Below are 24,545 nucleotides of genomic sequence, written 5' to 3'. Positions count from 1 at the left end.
TTTAATTTTTATTATGTATATGAGGGGGTTTGTACCCTCGTTAACACCTCGTTCTTTACACTAAGTCGTAAGTTTTGTCCCAATTCTTCAAGGATGACCCGTGAATCAGAAAGGCCGTAGAATAATTGAAATTACTGAAAATACTATAGCATAAAGAGTGAGGTATTTATCTCCTCCTAAATACCTCGCTCTTTATGCTAAAGTATTTTTGGAACCCCTCATATGTGTAATAATCTCTGTTCGTTTTCAGTTTCAATGCTACTCTTTACTTTCAATCGAAAAACCTTTTCCGTGTTTATTTTTTCATTGTGTTTTTTTTTTATAGTAATTTTAGAAAATCCTGCACCCTTTTCATTGAATTTCTGTTCCCCCATGACATGTTTCTCCAAGGAAAAAATCCTCCCACGTAACCCCCTCCCCTCAACCCCACCCCCAAAACCAAAAAAAATCCACTGAAAACGACTGTACACTTCCCAATAACCATTATTATATGTAAACACTGGTTGAAGTTTGTAACTTGCAACCCCTCCCTCAGGGACTGTGGGGGAGTAAGTCATTCCCAAAGACATAGTTATTATGGTTTTCTACTATGCGGAAAATTTTGATCTGTTGACTTTGGAGAAAAAATGAACGTGGGAGGGGGCCTAGGTGCCCTCCAATTTTTTTGGGCACTTAAAAAGGGCACTAGAACTTTTCATTTCCGTTAGAATGAGCCCTCTTGCGACATTCTAGGACCACTTGGTCGATACGATGACCCCTGGGGGAAAAAAACAACAAATAAACACGCACCCGTGATTTGTCTTCTGGCAAAAAATACGAAATTCCACATTTTTGTAGATAGGAGCTTGCAAATTTTGCTACAGGGTTCTCTGATACGCCGAATGCGATGGTGTGATTTTCGTTAAGATTATGTGACTTTTAGGGGGTGTTTTCCCCTATTTTCTAAAATAAGGCAAATTTTTTCTGGCTCGTAACTTTTGATGACAAAGACTAAATTTGATGAAACTTATATATTTAAAATCAGCATGAAAATCTGATTCTTTAGGTGTATATTTTACCATCAAAATTCCATTTTTTAGAGTTTCGTTTACTATTGAGCCGGGTCGCTCCTTACTACAGTTCGTTACCACGAACTGTTTGATAGTTATAATTTTGTTTTTCGAATACGAACTGTTCTGGGATAGTTTGAACTTACCTCAATAAACATAATGGTTAAATGTAATTTTGTTCCTAACTAGGTTTTAGCTTTAGTATTTTCCTTCGTTCTAATTTCTCATTACTCTCATCAAATTATATAATTTTTGTTCAATCCCGGTTTTAAACAGGTGATCTGCAAATTTGGGTCAACTCAAAAATATCTGCAGGTCTAGAAATCTGAGAAAACCTTTTATCTAAAATCCAATTATCCAAAACTCTAGATAATTACAATTGACAAGAGTCTGAAACTTCAAATAATCAGAAAAAAAACATACAAAAACTGTAAAAACAGCAATGCAGAGACACAAATTCATACAGCCATGGGCACGTAGGAGGGAAGGGAGACGGGCCTCTAACTGCTGTCCTTCAGCTTTGTTGATCTATTGGTTTTATGTTGTAGTTTCTTACATATCCATCTAATTTTCCTATGATTTTGGTTTTTTAATTTTTTGCCCCTGTCTAGAAACAATCCCTCATTCCGTACCAAATTAGTTTGATGAAGGTGGAAATGCTTCGATTACGCATGTAGGCTATTCATTTCTGCATGGTCTTAAAATGAACAGAAATTATTACGTCTGTGAGTGTCAATGAGTGTCCCCCCCTTGTCAATACCTCGCTCTTTTCGCTAAAGTTTGAATTTTGCTCCAATCCTTTAAGAATGACCCCTAAATCACACAGGGTTTAATTAGAATAAATATCTCTTTTGAAAGTACCTAAAAGTTTTTTTATTTAATTTTTGATCGTTTTATAAATAATGCTGAAAAATCTGGTGCCCCCTTCATGGAAAATTCCTCCATGGAAAGATCTTCCTACGTAATCTTCTCCCCTTGACCCCCCCTCTGAAGACGTCTGTATGCTTCCCAATGACCAATATTATATATAAACAATGACTAAAGTTCACAACTTGCAGCCCTTTGCCTCGTGTGGGGGATTAAGTCATCCTTAAATAAATATTTGTTAGATTTTTCGACTATACTGAAGAAAATGGCTATCAAAAAATTTTGATCGGGTGACTTTGGAAAAAAAATGAGCTTGGGAGGGGGCCTAGTTGACCTTCAATTTCTCGGGTCACTTAAAAAGAGCACTAGAACTTTTAATTTCCCTTCGAAAGAGCCCTTTTGCTATATTCTAGGACCATTGGGTCAATATGATCACCCATGCGAAGAAAAACAAACAAATAAAAAACAAATAAACGTGTATCTGTGATTTTTCTTTTGGCAAAAAATACGAATTTCTACATTTGTGTAGATAGGAGCTTGGAACCTGTACAGTTTGGTTCTCTGATACGCTGAATCTGATGTTTTCGATTTTTATCAAGGTTCTATAATTTTTAGGGGGTGTTTGCCCCTTTTGTCGAAAGTAAGGCAAATATTCTCAGGTTCGTAACTTTTGATGGGTAAGACTAAACTTAATGAAACTTATGAAGTTAGCATAAAAATTTGATTCTTGTGATGTATCTATTGATATAAAATTTCGTTTTTTAGAGTTTCAGTTAATATTGCGCCGGGTTGCTCCTTGTTTACAGTTTGTTACCATGAACTGTTTGAAAGAGTTCTTACTTTGGGCAGACAAACTAAACAATAACGGATTTAATCATTGACTTACAGAAAATAAAAAGGTTTTTGATTGTTCGAAGAAAATCGTTCGCATTATCTTTCCTCATTTACTTCCTCTGGTCTGAAATCTTTTTTAGTTTGATTTTACAATTTGTTTGTTTTATCGTGGTTAGTCTGACACTATTTCTTTCATTTATGCATTTATTTTCTTGATGTCTTGTGATGTGAAGCTTGTGACACTAGGCTGGATTATAATCAAATCTTATCGTTTTTATTATTTAACTATACTAGAATAACTATACTTAATGAATAGATTTTCATTAAGGTTTTATAACTTTTAGGGGGTGTTTGCCCCTTTTGTCGAAAGTAAGGCAAATATTTTCAGGTTCGTAACTTTTGATGGGTAAGACTAAACTTGATGAAACTTATGAAGTCAGCATAAAAATTTTATTCTTGTGATGTATCTATTGGTATCAAAATTTCGTTTTTTAGAATTTCAGTTAATATTTCGCCCGGTCGCTCCTTGTTTACAGTTTGTTACCATGAACTGTTTGAAAGAGTTCTTACTTTGGGCAGACAAACTAAACAATAATGGATTTAATCATTGACTTACAGAAAATAAAAAGGTTTGTGATTGTTCAAAGAAAATTCAAAGAAAATCGTTCGCATTATCCTTCCTCATTTCCTTCCTCTGGTCTGAAATATTTTTTAGTTTGATTTTACAATTTGTTTGTTTTATCGTGGTTAGTCTGACACTATTTCTTTCATTTATGCATTTATTTTCTTGATGTCGTGTGATGTGAAGCTTGTGACACTAGGCTGGATTATAATTAAATCTTATCGTTTATATTATTTAACTATATTAGAATAACTTAGCGTTTATTTTAAATTTCTTATGTTTTTGATTGTGTCATATGGACTATCTATGCTTCTCTCTTCAGTTTTATTACGAGCCATAATCTTATTTGCTGTTTATTGTCTTAAATTATCCCTTCAATTTGTTCAACCAAATTCATGGTTTTGTGTTTCTTTTGCAGGTGGTGTCTATTCCCTAATCCGGGGATGAATTTTTGGATTAGGTGACGTTTAGAGCTAATTGACTCCTCACAGCTAGCTCTATAACAAAACGAAACTAGCTTTACAACTAACCAGGAATAAAGATTGATTGGAAATGGATTAGTTATTATTTAAATAGTACGACCTCAAACTCTTATTGGTTTTGAAAAAAAGTTGAAGTTGAAAAAAAAGAAATAACAACGAAATAGTTGTCGTGTCTGATTAACGAGTAAGGATAGTTCAAATAGTCTGCGAGTTCTGTGAGCCATTTGAATGCAATTGGAGATCCCTCAAAAAATGCAATTGGAGATCCCTCAAAAAAGATTTATGGCTGACCATGTCCACTGGACTTGCAGGCAGTAGTGCAACTGGGGTTGTTCTGAGACTCGTCCATTTTCATTGGCTTTATTTTCTTACAAATGATAATTTACCGTTAATATACAGAAACTTGTAATTCTACATTTTTTTCTAGATGACATCGGATCCACAATCTATGCTTCTTGGTTTAATTTTCTTACAAACAACAGTCGAGGAATTTTCAAGCAACAGAGAAAATATAACTTTTGAACGAAAGAGAGACCTCATAAAACACTTCTCAGGCTACCTTCCACGTATTCTAACTCTTTTTAAAGGTAAGTTGGAGGGTATTTAAGATTATATTGACACTTAGAGCAAGGCACATATGAAAGAGAGGCTTTAGTATCCCCCTCCCTTCAAAATATTTATGTTTTCCGTTTTTCTATAGTTTCATATATTTGCGTGTAATTCCTTATAATACACCTTTTTTGTGTGTTTTTTAATTCTCCCCCCTCTCATTCCAGGAACAATTTTATTTCTGCATAAATGTCTTTGTCTATACAGCATAGATTTAAGACTGAAATTAAATTAAACGTGTGTGTTTGTATTTATTTAACCCGTGATACATAGAAGGGGGAAAGTGAGTATATCAAAAAAGGAAATAAATCAAGACTTCAAAAACAGCAACATATATGAAACATTAAACTGGAATTTTGCCTTCATGGCTAGGTTTGCTTAAAGCGAGAATTGAGCTTAAGACGTCTGGTACGTAGATCCGGTAGGCTATATTGTCATGGAAGCGGCATGTGTTGTAAACTGGTAAAGAACTATTCCAGCGCCTAAGGTATGAGTCCACAAAAATTTGATGCATCTAAAAAAAAACATATACTTCCTTCTAACAAGACGGTTATATTCTCTAAAAGTTTCAGTAGAGTGGCAGTAAATACATAATTTGTTTTAGAGCTACATTATTGTAAAGTTTTGGAAGAAGGGCCACCATTCAAATGGAATTGGGAACTTACAGTTGTATTTTATGAACGAGGGATTTTACTTACCATATTTTCGAACATTAGTCTTACCATTTAAATAGTGAAAATCTCTTGTCTATCAGAAATTATAAAGCCAAAGTTTCTGGTTCGATAACCGCTTGTTTTGGTGATACAGAGTTTCTGTATAGTAGCTGACATATCTTAACCTGCCTGTTGTTTCGGGTATAGAGTCTGCACGTAAATTAATGATCTTGCATTTCCCTGTGAGAGTCCGCAAAGGGCACGATCTACTGCTTTTTGTAAACGGTTTAACAATCGTCTTGCCCTAGCAAAGGTTTATTGCATCTTTGTGTTACGATATGTTCTGGCGGGGTTTCCTCTCTGGATGATTCTAAATGAAAAAGATTAAAGTACAATCCATCCAACGTTCTTTAAGCAGCCGATTGAAGTGCACATTAGATCCGTATGTATGTATGTATGTATAACGGTACTAGACCCTCAAGGTCCAAACTGGTGTTTGGACCCTAAAGATCCTAAATTGGCCCCTAAAGCTCCTAAAATTTTTACGCCTAGTCTTTTACGCTAAAGTGTTAGTGACCTTTAGCATCCTGAAGGCTGCAGAATAATTTCAAGGCTACAGTGTCAAAGTCTTTGTGATAAGGATGGATGCAAAGTTTTGACGTCCTTTGCCTTTGGAGTCATTTAAGTTACCGAGCTTCTTTGTTTTCGTTGTTTATATATGTGTTACCAGAGATTCGACATTTTCTCTTAGCTCGCTCTTAATGGACTATTAATTCACCAGTGTCATCATTGATGTGGAGCCCTTCCGTACATAATTCTTATACCATCATTGCAGCGGTAGTTGCAACCTTGCAAAGAACGACCCTGGGCCCATAGTGATCAAAAATTAGAAAACTATTTTAGAAAATACTCAAATAAAAGAAATCCAGAAATGGTAAATGTTATTGACTTGTAACTCAACTGTAACTTCCGGTTCAATTGTAATTTGAAATCGTTCTTTCAGAACAGAAAAAAAGCTGTTGCTGTTAACTGCATTTTTGAAAAAGTCTACAGGAAAAAAAAAAAATAGACAAGTGATTTTGAGATGTCACAGGCTTTTCATTATTTGTTGGTCATTAATTGAAGTGGTTGTTTGTTTTTTTTCCAATTTTTTTGCCTTCATAGTTGAAAATTAAAAATGCAAAAATAATCAAGAAGATGGAAGCGGTCGGATCATCTTGATATTACCCGCTTCTTTCCAGAAGGTGACAACATTACCGGTGATTGTTGCTGACCATCCAGGTTTCACATTTTTGAGAGATCGATGTGAATATCGAGTATGAGGTTGATTGTGTCGTTTATACGGTGAAGAACAACAAGACAAGGTTCCTGTTGGTTCCTTTTTCGGTGTCATGAATGTCCCTAAAGGTCACTTTTTCGGCAAAAAAATTCCATAAAGTCTCTATTTTTTGACTCCTTGATTCTGTGACAGCTCTGTCTTAACTAATGCACACCTTCTCCCCAAAGCCTTCTCAAGCTGATTCACTAGAGCTGCAAAATTTATAAAGATGGCCTTTGATGCATTTTTAAAAAAGTAAACTTGTCCTTCCTAGCACTTGTAGCCGGGGCTATTGGAGGAGGTGCCTTAACGTATTTTGGACTGTTATTATCCCTTTAACGATGATCCCTTTAACATTGGTTACGATGACAGATGTGTTCAAGTGAAATTCCGGGTATTCTTTAGTATTCTGGTTACCGAAAACGCAGTTGAATCGGATTCGCAATTCAATATTGTGGAAAATGCTTCAAGGTCTCTTAATAATTCAAGCTTTCGAGGCTTGGCTTAGAAAAAAAAAATGATTTTGCTCTAGCTTTATGGATCAGGGCTCCCACTCGTCTAGGTCAAACAGTTCGTGGTAACTTTTACCGATTAGGGCCTAGTTTTAAATTGGCTTAAAATTTTAAATCTTATTAGCAAAATCTAAAAACTAGCTCAGCCTGGTAAGACTTCCTATGATTTGCTTTTCGTGCCAAAATATGCTAAAAAAAAGTCTATATCGACGATCTACTTCTTTTGGCAGGTCCTGCATTCAAAAAGCTCTTGCGCTGCAGAGGAAGGGCCATTTGGAGCCAAGAATCCTGAATTCCCAAATCCTATTACTTTTACGGTGTCTGTCATATTTACGTGCATTTGCCATACATTGATCAATTCTTCACATGTACTATTCCTTTCCAAAGAAATACAAATTTTTATGAAATCCTGTGACAATTTTTGGCATTAAAATTTGTTAAATAAGTCCTAGAAAGAAAATATAGCTTAATAAAACGGGCATGTAGTTTCTTGTTTTTCGGGTTTTAACCTGCAGATATTTGAGTTCATGAATTTTGGGCAAACAAATATGCCCGAAATAATATGTAGTTTAGTGATTGTTTTTGGAACAATTCCTTATTCCAGCAATCAATATCTTATACTAGTAATGTAGCTCAGAGGCAGAGCCGTTCAAACGGAGGGGCAACTGGGCCAGCTGCCCCGGGTGCCGCAGCTTGGAGGGGAGGGCCTTACCGCTTGGGGATTGCCCTATTTGATCAAATTTTTTACTTCGATTTCGCTTTTTTGCTTATATTTGAGTCGGGAGGGGGTGCTGTAATCATTTTTCTTGGGGGATCACCAACCCTAGGAACGGATCTACTTAGAGGTAACATACAATCTCAAGATTTGTCTACCTTCTTTGAATAAACATTTCTTTTGTTTTGAATTTAGGAATCTTGGAGACTGGCTCGAAGAATCCTCATTTTCCACCTATTTTTGACCCACTGACGAAGCAAATTTTGACACTTGTTTTTCGATGTCTCAATCAGTTGGTCATTTGGAACTCATCTTTGTTGTGGATAGATCAAGATCTTGTTGACCTTGTTTTTCGTTTTGTTCGTGTTAAAGAGAATAAGGTACCACAACCATTTTGTTCTCTCTCTCTTTCTTTTCCGCCTATCGTTATGTCTTTCTTTCTCTCTGTATCTCTGTCTTTCTCCTTTCTTTTCTGTCTTTCTCTCCTTTCCTCCATCTCTCTCCCAATCTACTCTCAAACATTGTTACTACCACCTTCCTAGTGATAAATCATCACTCATGATATGATTTAAAGCAGAATCTGGAGGATACTCATTTGTTCTCGGGCTACTGTTGAATTTATTTATCGACATAAAAAAAAAAAATCATAAGTAATAGACTATAGTGCTCTAGAAAAAGAGATCGAATTTTGAAAATGGAATAAAAAGAATTTGCTTATTAAGTCGTCTATTTTTATGTTTTTTTTTATTTAATACTAGAATAGGTGATGTCCTATAGTATTCAGTAAAAAAGGGTAAAAAATAAAGTCACTTCAAGTGTTTCTGAGTAAAATCTGGTTTAAAATCCTAGTCTTGGATTAAATAATAAAAAAAAACAAGTTTTTTAACTGAAAGTAAGGAGCGACATTAAAACTTAAGACGAACAGAAATTGCTCCGTGTATAAAAGGGGCTGTCCCCTTCTCAACGTCCCGCTCTTTACGCTGAAGTTTCACTCTTTCTCTCAATTCTACTTTATAAAACAGTAAATAACTTAATTGTGTGTTTATTGTGTGTGTAATTGTGCGTGTTAATGTGTGTTTGTAAATAAACAAACACACAAATAAACACGCACCGTGATCGGTCTTCTGGCAAAAAATACTAAGTTCCCCATTTTTGTAGATAGGAGCTTGAAACTTCTACAGTAGGGTTCTCTGATCCTGTAACTTTTAGGGGTGTTTCCCCCTATTTTCCAAAACAAGGCAAATTTTCTCAGACTCGTAACTTTTGATGAGTAAGACTAAATTTAATGAAACTTATATATTTAAAATCAGCATACAAATATGATTCTTTTGGCGTATCTATTAGCATCAAACTTCCATTTTTTAGAGTTTCGTTTACTATTGAGCCGGGTCGCTCTTTACTACAGTTCGTTACCACGAACTGTTTGATATATGATTTTCAGGACTAACCACAGTCTCACCAAGGAATGTTGAAATCAGGATCTATTATAAAAAACAGAATCAATGATTGTTGAAAACTTCAATTTTTGAAACATGTTGCGATCTATTTAGTTATAGAAAATAAATTAGAAAAGGGACAGTACTTTATTAAGACAGGGAAGTAAAACATATTTGAAATTTAGATTTTCGCAACTGCTTCTGGTATCCTTCTCCAATAAAGGACTTAAATAAGGAGTGAAAAATGCCAAGTACCCCTCTTTGCCCGCATTAAAAACAAGACTTTTGCATATTAAAAACAAAAACAAAAAACTAGGCTTTAAACCAATGGTATTTGGTACAAAAAATAAATGGTATACGTAGTCACAGAACGAGTTGCCTTTTTAAGTAACCCAAAAATTGGAGGGCAACTAGGCCTCCTCCCCCGCTCATTTTTTTCTCAAAATTGTCCGGTCAAAACTATGAGAAAGCTATTTAGCCAAAAAAAAAATAATATGCTAATTTCGTTTGAATTATTCTTGTGCGGAGAGCCAAAACTAAAACATGCATTAATTCAAAAACGTTCAGAAATTAAATAAAAAAAAACAAGTTTTTTTTAAACTAAAAGTAAGGAGCGACATTAAAACTTAAAACGAACAGAAATTACTTCGTACATGAAAGAGGCTGCTCCCTCCTCAGCGCCCTGCTCTTTACGCTAAAGTTTTTTACTGTCTTAAAAAGTAGAGTTAAGAGAAAGAGTCAAACTTTAGTGTAAAGAGCAGGGCGCTGAGGAGGGAGAAGCCCCTTTCATGTACGGAGTAATTTCTGTTCGTTTTAAGTTTTAATGTCGCTTCTCGCTTTCAGTTAAAAAGACTTTTTTTTATTTTATTATATGAAGGACCTAGTTTTCTATAAAACGACCTGTTTCATTATTTAAAACTCACAGAAACATGTTTACTTTTTAGATTTATCTTGTTTAATTTTGATCACATTTTCAAGACTCTGAGGTGGTCTGTCTGTGCTTGGTCTGTAATAACAGTATTTTAGGCTGAATATTTCACAAACCTGCCTTTCTTTCGGCAAATGTTCAAACTTTAATACAATGTTTTTTTTACAAGTTGAGGCAGTACCTTAAAAATCATTGCTGACCATTACAAAGACAAAGGGGCCAATTAGCAAATGGTTGTCGAGAATTTGTAGTTTGACTAAGAAGACAGTGAAAATTTATGCCCCTTTTGTTGGTGATCTGTTTTTCGTTGGTGATTTTGTTGGTGATCCTTTTGTTGGTGATCCTTTTGTTGGTGATCTTTGGCTGGTGAATCACTTTGGTTGACACCATAGGGATCTTTCAAAGCCGCTGAATTGCTCGAACGATAATTCCTTAGAGCTGGTTTTTAGTGTTTACCTAGCAGATATAATAGAAGATTTTAGGGACTGCACTTTCCTGAACGTTAAAAAGAAAATTCTACTCCAATTAATCGAAAAAGCAGAATCCAAACTCCCATTAAACTGATGACGTAAGTTCCATTGAAACTAAATATCTCTATCTCCAGCACAAAACCCGAGAAGTTAAATGCTATGGCAAGTTTTGGCAAGCCTCCCTACTAATTGTCAACAAACTGAAAAAGTTTATAAAGGGTGATCTTTAAGGTATTTTGTCACCTTAAAGTAATTACTTTAACTTTGAGATAAACCAGAGATTTTGTCAGTTTATAAGGATTTTTCAAATAAGATGTATAGGTGGAAGAAAAAGAGAAATTGAAGTATTTAGAAGCTACGTTTGGGAGCTATGTAATGGTCTTTTAAGCCTTGTTAGACCGACAATGGAAAAAAGAGACTTTATATATTTTTTTCAATTGTAGCAGATGATGACTGCATAGTGAATAAGATAATAAGATCAATGTTTTTCGAGTATTTTCTTCGGTTTTTTCAATTAAGCAAATCAAAATTGAAATAATTCAAAGGCTTTTAAGCTTTGTTTTGATGAGGTTAGCACTAGTTCTCATATTGCTCAATCGAATAATATTCGTAGCGGAGCGGATATTATAGACAATCCCTTTTTACACAAACTAGATTATTTAGAGATTGATCTATTTGAATGAAATTATTAGAGTTTCTCAGGACTTGATGACTCAGCAGTTTCCTGGAAGTGTTTTCCCCCTTCTCTGCTATTTTCTTTCAATTATAATAGACGATTTTTTGCGAAATCTAAAATAGTTATTCTTTTGGATTTGCTTGTATTTGGGATTGGACTAATATTCCAGCCGTCTTTCAGGTGTCATTTTTAAAGGGCAAAATTCACCATCTTTTATTACGGTTTAACGGTACATCCTAAACAGTTCCTTTTTCAACTCAGGATCTAGAAGCCACATGTGGACGGTATGCGGTTGCATTTGAAGCCATGTCAGTAATAAATGAAATTATTGCAAAACCATATGCTGATAACGCTAGCTCGTTGGTAGCACATGTCATCATTTCTGGTTTCAGTATACTTGAAGAAATGCTACATCCTAATAAATTGGGTGAGCTGGCTCTGAGCGAGATTGACGAAGGGTGAGGATTTCCTTTTTTTCGTTGTATCTTTCTTAATAGATTTTTCTATGAGGTTTCCTCTCAAATCTCTTGTTTTTTTTTTGTTGTTTTTTTTTGCACAAAAAAAAATCTTAGTCGAACTACAAGAACCAAATTACTTTCATTTGAACATACGCTCTCATTTTTGTAATAGCTCACTTGTCCCGTCAACATTAAAAAAAAAAATTACATTGTATCTTTCTTAATAGATTTTTCTGTCAGGTTCCCTCTCAGATATATTGTTGTTTTTTTTACAAACAAAAAAATCTTAGCCGAACTACAAGAACCAAATAACTCTCAGTTGAGCATACGCTTTCATTATTGTAATAGCTCACTTGTACCGTCAACATTAAAAAAAAAAAAGAAAAAAAAAGGAAGATCCATCGGACATTGCTTTTTAACGAATCTTAAGGCTAGGGTTTACTGATATCAGTATTTTGTAGCTCGTTTTCTTATAGATACTATAGATAGATAAACAAAAGTTCTGAGCTCAGTTATGGCCAGAGCCTATTTTACCAACAAGCAGTGGTGGATTTACCAGTAGGCTGAAGCCAAGGGTGGCAAATTTTAGGGGGTGGCGGATTTTAATAAAAATTCCGAAGAAATGTTCAAATAGACCGAAGCTGAAACGATAGCGCTAGCGTCCTACGTATTGAATGTACCGGGTCTGTATCTAGGCGGTGTGCAAGCAGCGCACATGGGTGACAAAATTTGGGGGCGGCTTAAATTTGGAGTAATCCAAAAAATTAACAATAATAAATATAACTTAAAGGAACAAATATTGAGATATGTCTTTGTTATTTTAATACACTGCGGCGCGATCACTTTATTGGCGTTGTTTTTGTTTAAAATTCTTAAAATCCCTGAATAGACTATCAAATTTATTTGATGTGTACACTGTATTTTGTTGGCAAATTTTACTGACGTTGTCGGTAGTATTTTGTCGGCTCATACAAAAAAAAACAACAAATTTTATAGTTATAAGTTTATGAAGCATTAGTCTATATATATATATATATATAGAATTGACTATATAAAAATTAACTATGGGTGCTTCTTTTGAATTATAACAGTTTAAGTTTTTCTTGAGAATATAATAAAATTTGTTCTGAGTGTTTGCTGTAATTTTGTTTACAAGTTTTTTGTAAATTACATTAACACAGTAACTTATTTATAATAGGTAAGTAGTATATATGATAATATTATTATTTTATTGAGAAATAAATCGCTCATAGTTACTTAGCCATAATTACATTTTTAACTACTGTAAACAAGAAATAAATCTATTATCTTTTCCATTTAAGTTTTGGATAAAAATTATTAAAATGAGCGATAGATTAAAGCGACTTAGTGGAGCTGAGTATAAAAGGAAGGCCAAAATGAAAAAAGAAGAACAAACAGAAATCATCTGTAAAATGATGAAAATCGAAAGATTGTCATATTAAACGATTAAACGTTTTGGAAATCAAGGATCTGGACGTACCAGTTACTTGTCTAAAACCATTTACGATGAGTTTATTCCTTTGATGAGTCATAAAGTATAAAAAAAAAAAAAATTAAAGACGAAATACAAAAAGCGGACAATTTTTTTTTATCGTAGATACTACACCAGACATAGCACATGTGGACCAACTTACTCTGCTCATTACATACGTTTTGAAAAACCGGTGAATCGTGTGAAAGATTTGTAAAGTTTTTGCCCTCAGTAGGACATAAAGCTGAATAAATATTTTCCTGCATTATTTCCGAATTTAAAACATCGGACATAAATATTGAAGGTTGTCGTGGACAGTCATGATATTTTTTTTTCGTAGATACTACACCAGACATAGAGCATGTGGACCAACTTACTCTGGTCATTACATACGTTTTGAAAAACAGGTTAATCGTGTGAAAGATTTGTAAAGTTTTTGCCCTCAGTAGGACATAAAGCTGAAGAAATGTTTTCTTGTATTGTTTCCGAATTTAAAACCCTGGATATGAATATTGAAGATTGTCGTGGACAGCCATGATAATGCTCTGCATATGGCTGATATATACAATGGCTTAAAGGCTAAAATTAAAAAACAAGCACCTTTTGCTTTTTTCGTTCCTTGCTCGGTCCACTGATTGAATTTGGTTGCAACTTTGGCTGCTGAATCTTCCACAGAAGTTTATCGCTTCTTTATATTGCTTCAAAAAATCTACATTTTTTTTTCATAAGTTCTACGCAACGCTGAAAAAAAAATAAATGTCTGAAATTATGAAAGAAATACCATTAGAAAGAATAAATTTGACTCTCTGGTCAACTAGAGAAGACGATTGTAAGAGTTTAAGAAATTCTTGGTTCGAAGTCATTAAGACTAGAATCAATCAAAGATGATTTTTGCGAAGAGCCTGAAACGCGCAACGAAGCGACTGGAATACTTTTGAGTCCAGAAAAACTTGAGACAGCGGTTATGGTTGTAATGTGGAATGTAGTTTTGGAGAGGATTAACAAAGTGAGTAAAGAAATTGAAAGTGAAAAAGAAATCTAGAAAAAATTGAGACAGCGGTCATGGTTGTAATTTGGAATGGAGTTTTGGAGAGGATTAACAAAGTGAGTAAAGAAATTGAAAGTAAAAAAAGAAATCTAGAAAAACTTGAGACAGCGGTTATGGTTGTAATGTGGAATGGAGTTTTGGAGAGAATTAATAAAGTGAGTAAAGAAATTGAAAGTGAAAAAAGAAATCTAGAAAAACTTGAGACAGCGGTTATGGTTGTAATGTGGAATGGAGTTTTGGAGAGGATCAACCAAGTGAGTAAAGAAATTGAAAGTGAAAAAAGAAATCTAGAAAAACTTGAGACAGCGGTTATGGCTGTAATATGGAATGTAGTTTTGGAGAGAATTAACAAAGTGAGTAAAGAAATTCAAGCTTCTACAATAGACTTGATCACGGTTGTTAATATTTACGATTTTTTACAAGTTTTCCGTATCTCAGCGAGAAAATTTTGAGTGTTTTGAACAAAAAGTAATGGAATTAAGTGTGTCGAAAGAATATTCAAAAGATATGCGTAAAAGACAGCCAAAAAGAAAAAAACAATATGATGAAACACCTGATTATTTGACACCCCGATATTTTTGCTATTCTTTTTGGATCGGAAGAAAGATATGATTTTTGAGGAAGAATTAGCGACAGTACTAAAAGGATTAAAAAATAATAAGGCTCCAGGTGCTGATAGTGTGGTAAATGTGTGTTATTAATATGGCGGCTCTGAGATTACAAATAAGTTACTGAAGATTATGAATATGATTTTTGAAAAAGGGGAATTACCTAGCCATTTTAGGAAAACCTTAATTAAACCACTATATAGGAATTGTGATAAAAGTGAGTGTGGTAATTATCGAGGCATTAGTCTTGTCTCTGTAGGTAGCAAATTACTTAGTAATAAGATACTTTTTAGACTGGGATATGCTGTAGACAAAGCTTTAAGAGAAAAGGTAGAAAAGAGGTTTCAGAAAAGGTAGAGGATGTGTCGGCCAAATTTTCACTCTTAGGTTAATAATTGAGAAGTACCTGAGTTATCATTCAACTTTAGTCCTCAGTTTTATAGATTATGATCAAGCGTTCGATTCTGTTGATAGAAAGGCTTTAGTAAAGGTTTTATCCTTGTTTTATACCAGACAAAAACACTGCTGCTGCGGTTACTGCGATTATGTAGTTACTAGCGGTAATACTGCTGCACTTATGTAGGAAATGGGGTTAGCAACTGGTTTTGTATTAAATCGGTTAAGCAGGGTTGTGTTGTATCCCCCTTTATATGGATGATTTTGATGCATTTGTCTTAAGAAGCACAGAAAAGGCAATGGTAGACCATGGTATCAAATGGGTAGGAAAAAATCTCCTGGATTTAGATTGTGCTGATGATCGAAGGATCCTAGATCAAAATATGAGCAAAATGAATAAACTTTTAGAGGTTTTGCGAATTCAGGGTGCTAGAATTGGTTTGAAAATAAATGTTAAGCAAACTAAGTGACTAAGGTTAGGAATGACTGACAAGGAAAAGGTTACATTTGGTAACGAAAAGATTGATCAGATGAAAAGCTTCACTTACTTTGGTAGTATTATTAGTAAAGACGGTGAGAGCAGGAAGATGTTAAAAGTAGAATAGCAAAGGCTCAGGGTGTTTTTTTTTTACAATTAAACAAAATTTGTAAGAATAGGAGGATACGTTTGCAAACCATTAGAATATTGGAAGCTATAGTGATGACAGTGGTCAAATAAGCTACAGTGATGACAGTGGTCAAATATGGCTCGGGAACATGGATGCTCCGAAAACCAGATGAAGATTTACTAGATGTTTTCCTGAGAGATTGCATACGGATTGTTCTGGGCACCCGGCTGACTGATCTTATTTCAAACAGTAGGCTGTACGAAAAGTTTGGTTCAGTCCCGCTCTTTTGGGCTATAATGAGAGAAAGGTTGAGATGGCTAGGGTACGATCTGCGGATTAAGAAGGTTATTCTTTTCGGCCGAGTTCTTTTTTTTTTATTCTTTGACTACACATATTTAAAACTATTCACATAACATCCCCGGCAGGGAGACTGGCTTGAAAACCGTCTAGGGATAGAGAGAAAGCAGATCATCCGCGGTTGACGTGGGAGGATGTCATAAACAGAGATCTAAAGCAAATTCGAGTTTCCTGGGAGGGTGTACAGAGGGAGGCTTTGAATAGATTGGGATGGAGGAGGAGCGTGGGTAGCTGTGTTGACCTCTGGCGGTTTGGGGCCGCGGTGAGTTGTTAGTAGTAGTAGTAGTAGTAGTAGTAGCAATGAATATTATAAATACTTTGATAAGAAATACCAAATTATTAAAAACTTCAATGGCCGGCCCAGAAGTATTGCGGTTTCTGCCAATTTTTCACGGGGAGATGTTCCGGCGGAATTATCCGGGGACTATTTTCCGCGTGTTTTGATTTCTGGCAAATAATTCCCACGGAAGGGGGCATTTCTGGAGTGATCGAGAAATCGATTAGAGATTAGTCTTATTCAAATGAAGGAAAACTAAGGAGAATATCTTCCGCAAGCTATTTGACTTGGAGGGGGGATTCTCACCGGGGATGGAACTGTCTGGAGGGAATTTGACGGGGGAAGGTTTACTTTACGTTGGATGAAGTTTCACTTAAGGGAGATTTCCATGAGGGGGAGTGTTACCCCCACCATTTATGAAGGATGTCCCCTTCCTAATACCCTGTCCTTTACGCTAAAGTTTGACTGTTTGTTCAATTTTTTAAGAGCTTTTACTGAAACATGGGTTTTTAAAATTAGAATAGGAAGTTTTTTCTTAAAGTGCTTTAGTAAACAACTTTAAGTAAACAACTTTAGCGTAAAGAGTATGTTACTGAGAAGGGGGCAACCATCCATATAAGGAATAGATCTTATAAAGTTAATCTGTAATTTTTATTTTTCATTTGTATTGAGCCAAATTCGAACCAGCATTAGTTGAAAAACTTTCCGAAATAAAAAAAAATAAAAATTAAGTGAAAGTAAGGAGCAACGTTAAAACTTCTAACGAACAGAAGTTATCCCGTATTGTCCCCTCCTCAACGCCTCACTCTTTAGGCTAAAGTTTTTATTGTTTTAAAAAGTAGAGGTAGATAACTTCATCCCTATTTTGAACTTGTTTTGTTTTTTATTTAATTCAAAAAAGAAAAAAGCCCATTGCCTATTGCCACAGATCATTTGCTATTGGGAAGTAAACAAACATTTTTCGGGAGACGAATATTCTCTGGGGATATATATATATATATATATATATATATATATATATATATATATATATATATATATATATATATATATATACTCTTGCCACGCGTTGCTGTGGCACTTCGGGCCCCAGCAACACGTGGAGTGTCAGCTAAATGCTTAATTTTACTAATTTAAGAAGGCAATCTGAAAATATCGCAAAGAATTTATAAATCGGAACTAAAAATTAATAGAGTGTGCGTAAAGTTAAGTTAGCATAAAGATTAAGTAAAGAGCGTGAAGTAAAGTGAACGAAAAATAACCTTCAAAAAAAGCAACTTCCCTATTGTCTAAAGTGGCATTTTTCCTTGTTTGGAAACTAAATAAGCTCATTAAAAAATTGCCATTTGGTGCTTTTAATAGTTTAATTTAGATATCCTGTAAACTGAATGGCACTGAAAAAAAGAAAAAATCAATGACGAAAATAACGGTCCTTATGAAATAGTAAATCCAAATTTTTGTTATATAAAATGACAAAAGCCTATTGCCTCCAAACCCAAAAAATATAACACCAACAGCATTTTATTATTGACAGCCTTTCAGTTATGGTGTTTTGAGATAGTGTCCACAATTGTCTCCCCTGTTCCAAGAACCCCGGCCGTCAGACGTCTTTGATTTACTCAGTCGTATTTTGATTTACTCAGCTACGTGTTTCGTTTCCATAGAATACCTTTAGGGAAATTCTGATATCTCTGCTTAGCGGAACTTCCCTAGACGTTCTTAGCTGACAAGACAACCAAAACCAAATATTTTCCTGATAAACAGTAAGAAGTGTTATCAGATAAAAGTAAAGAGCAACATTAAACTCTAAAATTAGCAGAATTTGTTCTTTTACCCCTTTCAACCCCCCCCCCCTTGTGGTCGTAGAAATCCCAGAATATGCTCATTTAATCGGAAGTTAAGACTTCTAGTTGCTTTTTTGAAAGTCAGAAGGGATTGGAGAGCAGCCGGCCATTGTCAAAGAACTTTTTTTTATATATCCAGTCTTTGTTAACGTCTGAGGACATCTGATCAACATTAGGTCGCTATATTGTTGGGAATAGGTGTAAATATCAATAAATATGCACAAAAAGATGACACAGCCCCCAGTGTCTTTGGGGTAAGGGCTGTAAATTATACGAATTGTCGGTTTCTTACATATAAATTTTACGGTGAAAGAAAAGGGAGGGGAGCATGTTTAATCGTGGTAGTCCAGTGATGTGAAACTTTTAGGGTTTATTTTATTGGGTCAAAAAGATCATCGACATTTTATTGAGGGAAGGGGGAGGGGTTAATGACCTGGAAATGAGCTGTGGAACCTTTTTGCTTATCAATTTAAAACTTACAGCCGAAGTCCGTGGGCCAAGGGGACCAATGCACAAAAAATATTCAAAGAATTCAAATGATTGGTCCGTTTGAAATTTGTCCCTCCTCTCACAAAGAGGGCTAAAAAAAGGGCCAAATTTTTGAATTTACCCAAAACCTATATAGAACCTAGGGCTAAATGATCCCAATGCAGAAGCCGAAAAAATATTGTGTACCCCCGAAATGCCGCAAAAAAAAGTGCCAAAAAACTGTTTTCTACGTTTTTCCTTAAAAGGTTATCCCTAAATTTTTGTGGCAGTCAAGATTTTTGCGTACGCTAGAGGTATAAAGGGAGGCATGTTAAATTAACATTTTACCAACATATCTGGGCTCACCATTATACTTTTTAGTATATAGAAGATCTACTGTTGAATTGGCCTAGTCTTTTCGAAAACTCTTCCTGTTTATCTTCCTCAGGAATTTCTAAGTACCCATTTAGGGCTGGTCCACTCCGGCTGAGCATACAGAGTCACTTTACTGACACCCGTTCCATGCCAAATAACCATTGGCATCAGGACTCGAACTCCTGTCATCACAGACGAAGGATTTTGAGCATAGTATGTTAACCACTTGGCTAGACGGCTAGTCTAATCAACACTGGACTACTGGAGACGCTTAGTTTAATACAAGCAAAATATTCATGCAGACGTCTTTTTTTTTATTTTATCTTCCTACTGACCATAGATGGATTATTTTCTCAAGATTTTGTTTTTTGTTATTCCCCATTTTAACATGCGTTTCTTTTTCAGCTATTTGTCAAGATTCATCGATTTTGTACAGAACTTCGTCCAAAGTCATCTTACAAGATGTTTGTATTCACCCGGATTTAATGTTGAAAGCTTTTTTTTTCTCCTATTCAGACTTACGGATGAACAAACTGCTACTGATGCCTTTATCGCATGTTTAGACATTTGGCAAATTATTTTAGAAATCTTTTCGTTAAAGCTTCAAGAAGCCAAAATGAATAAGGAAGGCCTACTTGATAGGTAAGAAGGCCTACTTGATAGGTAAGAAGGCCTACTTGAAAGGTAAGAAGGCCTACTTGATAGGTAAGAAGGCCTACTTGATAGGTAAGAAGGCCTACTTGATAGGTAAGAAGACCTACTTGATAGGTAAGAGGGCCTACTTGATAGGTAAGAAGGCCTACTTGATAGGTAAGAAGGTCTACTTGATAGGTAAGAAGGCCTACTGATTGAATATGTTCATCACAGTTTTTTAAGAAAATTTTAGTTTTGAACTTGGGCTATGCAATACCTACTTTAACTTTTTGTAAAATATTGGGCTTGATTCCAAACCAGTATGCATATTGGTAAAGAGTGACGGACGTGCATATTGGACATGCAGTGACGTCCTAAAAATGGATTAAGAACGTATCCATAAAATATCTGCTTAATCACCCGTTAGAAACGACAGACTTGACCCATCATATTTAATGAACAACATTACGAACTACGGCTTCAAGTCTTTGAGGGATTCTTAAGAGTTGGTCAATGCAGAACTGTTGATTAAAGTGAGGAGAGGTGTTAGATATTTTTTTCGATCTCTAGTGCTCATACGCTCTGACGAGTTTATAGTATTACTAGCATAAGAACCTGTCGGAACACAGGAATAAAAAAGAAAATACAAACTGTAGTGTATACTTTTTCTAAGACCCAAAAAAAAAATACTACCCTTTTAACCAGAATACAACATTAAAGTTCTCACTTTCTAAGAAAACATTTTCTGAAAGGTTCTAGCTCGATCCCCCATGCGTAACAAAACAGGGTAAAAATTTTAAACAAGTAAAAACAAAGTGAAAATATTTTAAACTTATTTTGTTTTTAGTAAAGTGTAAATTATGTTCTGGTCTTGAGAGGGTATGGGGGTAGTAAGCCCTACTTATGTTAATTTTTGGCTCGTTTGAGTTTGACTTGGCTATTTATTATATGATTTAAATAAACAAAATATGTTTAAAATATTTTAACTTTTTGAAATTTAATAAAATAAAAATTAAAAAATTGTTAAGGAATGTATATCAGTACATTTATGCTAAATTGACAATCCACAGCCATTTTTTTTAGTAAAGTCCAAATTGTATTCTGGTCTTGTGAAGGTATGGGGGTTGTCAAAGACATAATTTCTAGATTTTTCAACTAAACTGAACAAAATAGCTGTCTCAAAATTTTGATGAGATGTGTCTTGGGATTTGATGGGCGTGGGAGGGGATTGTTGCCCTCCAATCACTTTTTACCTTTGGTTGCCGAAACAAAGCAGGCTGTTCTCTTGTGGGAGGGGTAGAAACAACCTGGATTCTTCTTTAGTAGTACTCTTAGAAAATAGAAGCAGCAGCTGCTTGTTGAACAATGACGCATGAATGGCCAAGTATACGCTTGTCAACTGGACAAAAGGGGTGAATTTTGCGTGCGGATTTTCCCGAAAAATATTTGGTGTACTGGAAATTTAGCAATTTTAATTCTTTTTTTATATCAAAATTTTCGTAGTCCATACATAAAAAAAGCGGTACTTGTGTATTATTCAGAAAACACTCAATAAGGTAAGTTAGGTTCTTTCGTAAAACAAACTACGATGGAGGTAAATTTTAATCAAGTATTTGGTACTTTTCATTATTAATTGATTCAATTCAGAACACACTCAAGAATTTTGCTGAGAAAATCCGGTTTCATAGCCACAAAGACAAAACTCAATTAGACGCATAGTGATAGTGTCTGAACATGGATTTTGAAATGAAGATTTGTGATTGGCCAAAGACTGAAAAAGAGGCAATTATATTTTTCCATGATCAGTGCGTTAATTTGACACAACATGACTTTATACTCTTACGAGAAGGAACATTTTTGGAAGTGTAACAATAGGCCATGTTTGAAAAAAGTCAATTTACGTGTAAATACGTGGTTAGGATTCTTAACGACATTTCTGTGCTCTGGGTACATTATTCTAAGTTGTAATTTTACCATTTTCCTAATAAAGTATTATATTTTCATCATTTTGTTTTACTCCATTAGCTTTATCAAAAGTTTGGGCTATATATTTGCACATTAGGGAGGGGGGGTGCATTATATCAAATACCTAACTTAACCTAACCACCTCTATATACAAAATATTTAATTCACAAAAGAGTTTAACTTCACTTATTGAGTGTGTTCTGAATAATAAACAAGTACCATAAAAGCTATTCCCAAACATTTATTGAGAATTTTTTTTTATGTTTTTTTACAAGCCTAAATTTTCTTCTATGATTTTTTTCTCAGTCCTTTTTCCTCTTTCCTTGTAAATGTGTCATAAAAGTATTATTTCAAAATCGTATTCGTATTGGTATTAATCAATTTATTGCCCATTGCAGAAGCTAAGTTTAGTATAACAAACAAAAAAGGATTATAGAAACGAACATAAAAATAATCTATATTACATCAATTCTTTCGTTCTTAAGAGTTTTTAGACAACCCAGAATGAAAGGAGTACGGAGTAACATGTGTCAGTATTGGAGATGAACACATTAATAGAAATTTATTTCTTCTTTCCTTCTATAAAGGTTTTCGAGCTCTGTTGTCCTAGCGTTTCGGTTTAGCAGGTAATGTTCCTTTTTTTTTACCCTATAAACATAGAGTATCATCACTGCCATCTATATTGCTCTAATGATTTTCCTATGCACCGAAATTTATAATCGGTTTCCATCTGTTCACATCCCTAAAATTTATTGGTTACTGAAATTAGAATGCTGTTGCTTCATTTTTAAGTCCAAAAACGCCAGACCAGGCACCGGAGAACCGAAAATAATTTTGCCGGACGTTATTACAGCTAGAGTGGTCATTATGAAACTAATTTGAAAAACGAAACTTTGAAAAGAATATTTGCCCACATCAAGACATTTCCTTTTAATGGTTGATAGGAAATATATCTGCTGATAAATCTGATTCTTGTAGAACCTATGTGGACTACGTATTTCCAGGAATCGCTGGGAGGTCACATTAAAAAAAAATTGTAATTAAAATGCAAGAAAATTAATTTATGTGCCCATTCATGTACATATATGACTTTAAAATTTTCGTTTTGGTAAAAAAGCATAATAAAACATGAGTAAGTGGATAGTTTGGACTCTAAAGTTCAACTTTCCCGAATGTGTTTTTTTTTACCAGTCAATTTCTCTGTTTGTTATTTTTTTTTATGCAAAGTTTTTCTCTTTGTTCGCACTGCTCAAAATTCCTTGTACTAACCCTAATAGCTTCAATTTTGATTATATATGCATTTTTTTCAAAATTCTTAAACGCACAGGCCTAAATGTCTTGTTTAATATAAAATGAGATTCCCTTATAAATATTATAGGCCAGTTACATAAGGTTCTACACGAAAATATGGTGATTTGCACACTTTGTCTCTTTAGGTTTGAGCCAGTATTCCTTGCTGTTTCTGACATGCTACTGAAGAAAATACAGTATGATTACAACAGTGAACAGATTGATGCGATTTTTGATGTTGCGGTTGACAATGACTCAGAAAATGTTTGGCAAATTTACTTGAAAACAATCATCGAAATTCTTTATGATATCGCAGTATTATATTACTCAAAAGTTATCCCTGTAGTGGTAAGTAAGAAACTCTCTCTCTCTCTCCTCTCTCCTCTCTCTCTCTCTCTCTCTCTTTCTCTCTCTCCTCTCTCCTCTCTCCTCTCTCCTCTCTCCTCTCTCCTCTCTCTCGCCATGTCTAGTTGAACTCCATGATTTTGAAAATGCCCCACGAATTAACAAAGGAGGGAGGGGTGATATATATATATATATACTAGCTGTTGGGGTTGCGCTTCGCGCCATCCCAACACCTAGTTGGTGGGGCGCTTCGCGCCCCCCCAAGCCCCCACGCGCGCATAAGTCGTTACGCGCCATATTAGTTACGCGCCATTGTAGTTGTGTCCCTGTGTCCCACCTGTGAATGTAGATAGATTTATATATGTGTTTCAAACTACGTAAAAATTGCGAATATACAACATTCTTGGCTTTCCCATTGTCTGTGCATATACAAAGCCGTATGTACTAATAATGACGTCATATGCAAACGCTCTTTTTACAAACAAACAAACATGCATACACACAACTCGTTTTTATATAGATAGATAGATAGATAGATACAATACAAATTAACTGCGTAAAACTTGCGAATATACAACATTCTTTGCTGTCCAATTGTCGCTGCATGTAAATAGATTGTCAGGTTTACCGACCCTCGAACATGCAACGTACAATTGTCCATGGGAAAAACAATCAGTATTAAGATCTATACCACATTTTTCTAATGATTGACCTTGAGCTTTGTTAATGGTGATTGCAAATGCTAATCGAATTGGGAATTGCAATCTTTTAAATTGAAAAGGCAGATCCGTTGGAATCATGGAAATGCGAGGAATAAGAACAGCCTCACCCTCAAAAGGCCCTGTCAAGATTGTGGCCTCTATTAGGTTTTCCATTGTTTTTTTTTTTTTTTTTACGGCAAGTCGCGTGCCATTGCAAAGCTTTGGTGGGTTGATATTTCTTAAAAGTATTATTGGTACGCCTATTTTTATTTGTAGCACGTGTGGTGGAAACCCTGAAAGATCCACGGAATTTACAAATTCAGATGGATAATTAACCGCTTCATTTGGTTCCAAAACTGTGTCGACTGACTTGTAAAGGACTGCCTGGTCTCGAATCTTGGTCAAAACAATATTGTTGATTTTTTGGACGTCTATATTTTTGGGTGCGAGAATCGCTCTTTCACTTAGCCATTTATTATTTTTATAATTTTTTAGAATATTCGGAAATA

The 24,545-nt window shown here is 34.8% G+C and overlaps 1 protein-coding gene across 1 annotated transcript; it reads left to right on the top strand.

Moving 5' to 3' along the window:
• Nucleotides 1–3,798: 3,798 nt before the first annotated feature.
• On the top strand, nucleotides 3,799–23,589 carry LOC136042227 (exportin-6-like). Its single transcript, XM_065727166.1, has 5 exons — nucleotides 3,799–4,441; nucleotides 7,857–8,041; nucleotides 11,433–11,629; nucleotides 19,508–19,744; nucleotides 23,137–23,589. Exons 1-5 carry the CDS (start codon nucleotides 4,282–4,284, stop codon nucleotides 23,462–23,464), a joined length of 1,107 nt encoding a protein of 368 aa, XP_065583238.1. The 5' UTR covers nucleotides 3,799–4,281; the 3' UTR covers nucleotides 23,465–23,589.
• The last annotated feature ends 956 nt before the right edge of the window (nucleotides 23,590–24,545 follow it).

The sequence above is a fragment of the Artemia franciscana genome, unplaced genomic scaffold, assembly GCF_032884065.1.
Source record: "Artemia franciscana unplaced genomic scaffold, ASM3288406v1 PGA_scaffold_888, whole genome shotgun sequence".
Classification (NCBI taxonomy): domain Eukaryota; kingdom Metazoa; phylum Arthropoda; class Branchiopoda; order Anostraca; family Artemiidae; genus Artemia; species Artemia franciscana.
The sequence above is the reverse complement of the archived record's forward strand: the minus strand, read 5'-3'. Positions and strand labels throughout refer to the sequence as shown.

Bases quoted from the DNA above. Each gene is read 5' to 3' on its own strand.
- LOC136042227 (XM_065727166.1), top strand. From the start codon at position 4,282: ATGACATCGGATCCACAATCTATGCTTCTTGGTTTAATTTTCTTACAA. The intron at 4,442-7,856 runs GTAAGTTGGAGG...TTTTGAATTTAG, and splicing joins TATTCTAACTCTTTTTAAAG to GAATCTTGGAGACTGGCTCG. The intron at 8,042-11,432 runs GTACCACAACCA...TTTTCAACTCAG, and splicing joins TTCGTGTTAAAGAGAATAAG to GATCTAGAAGCCACATGTGG.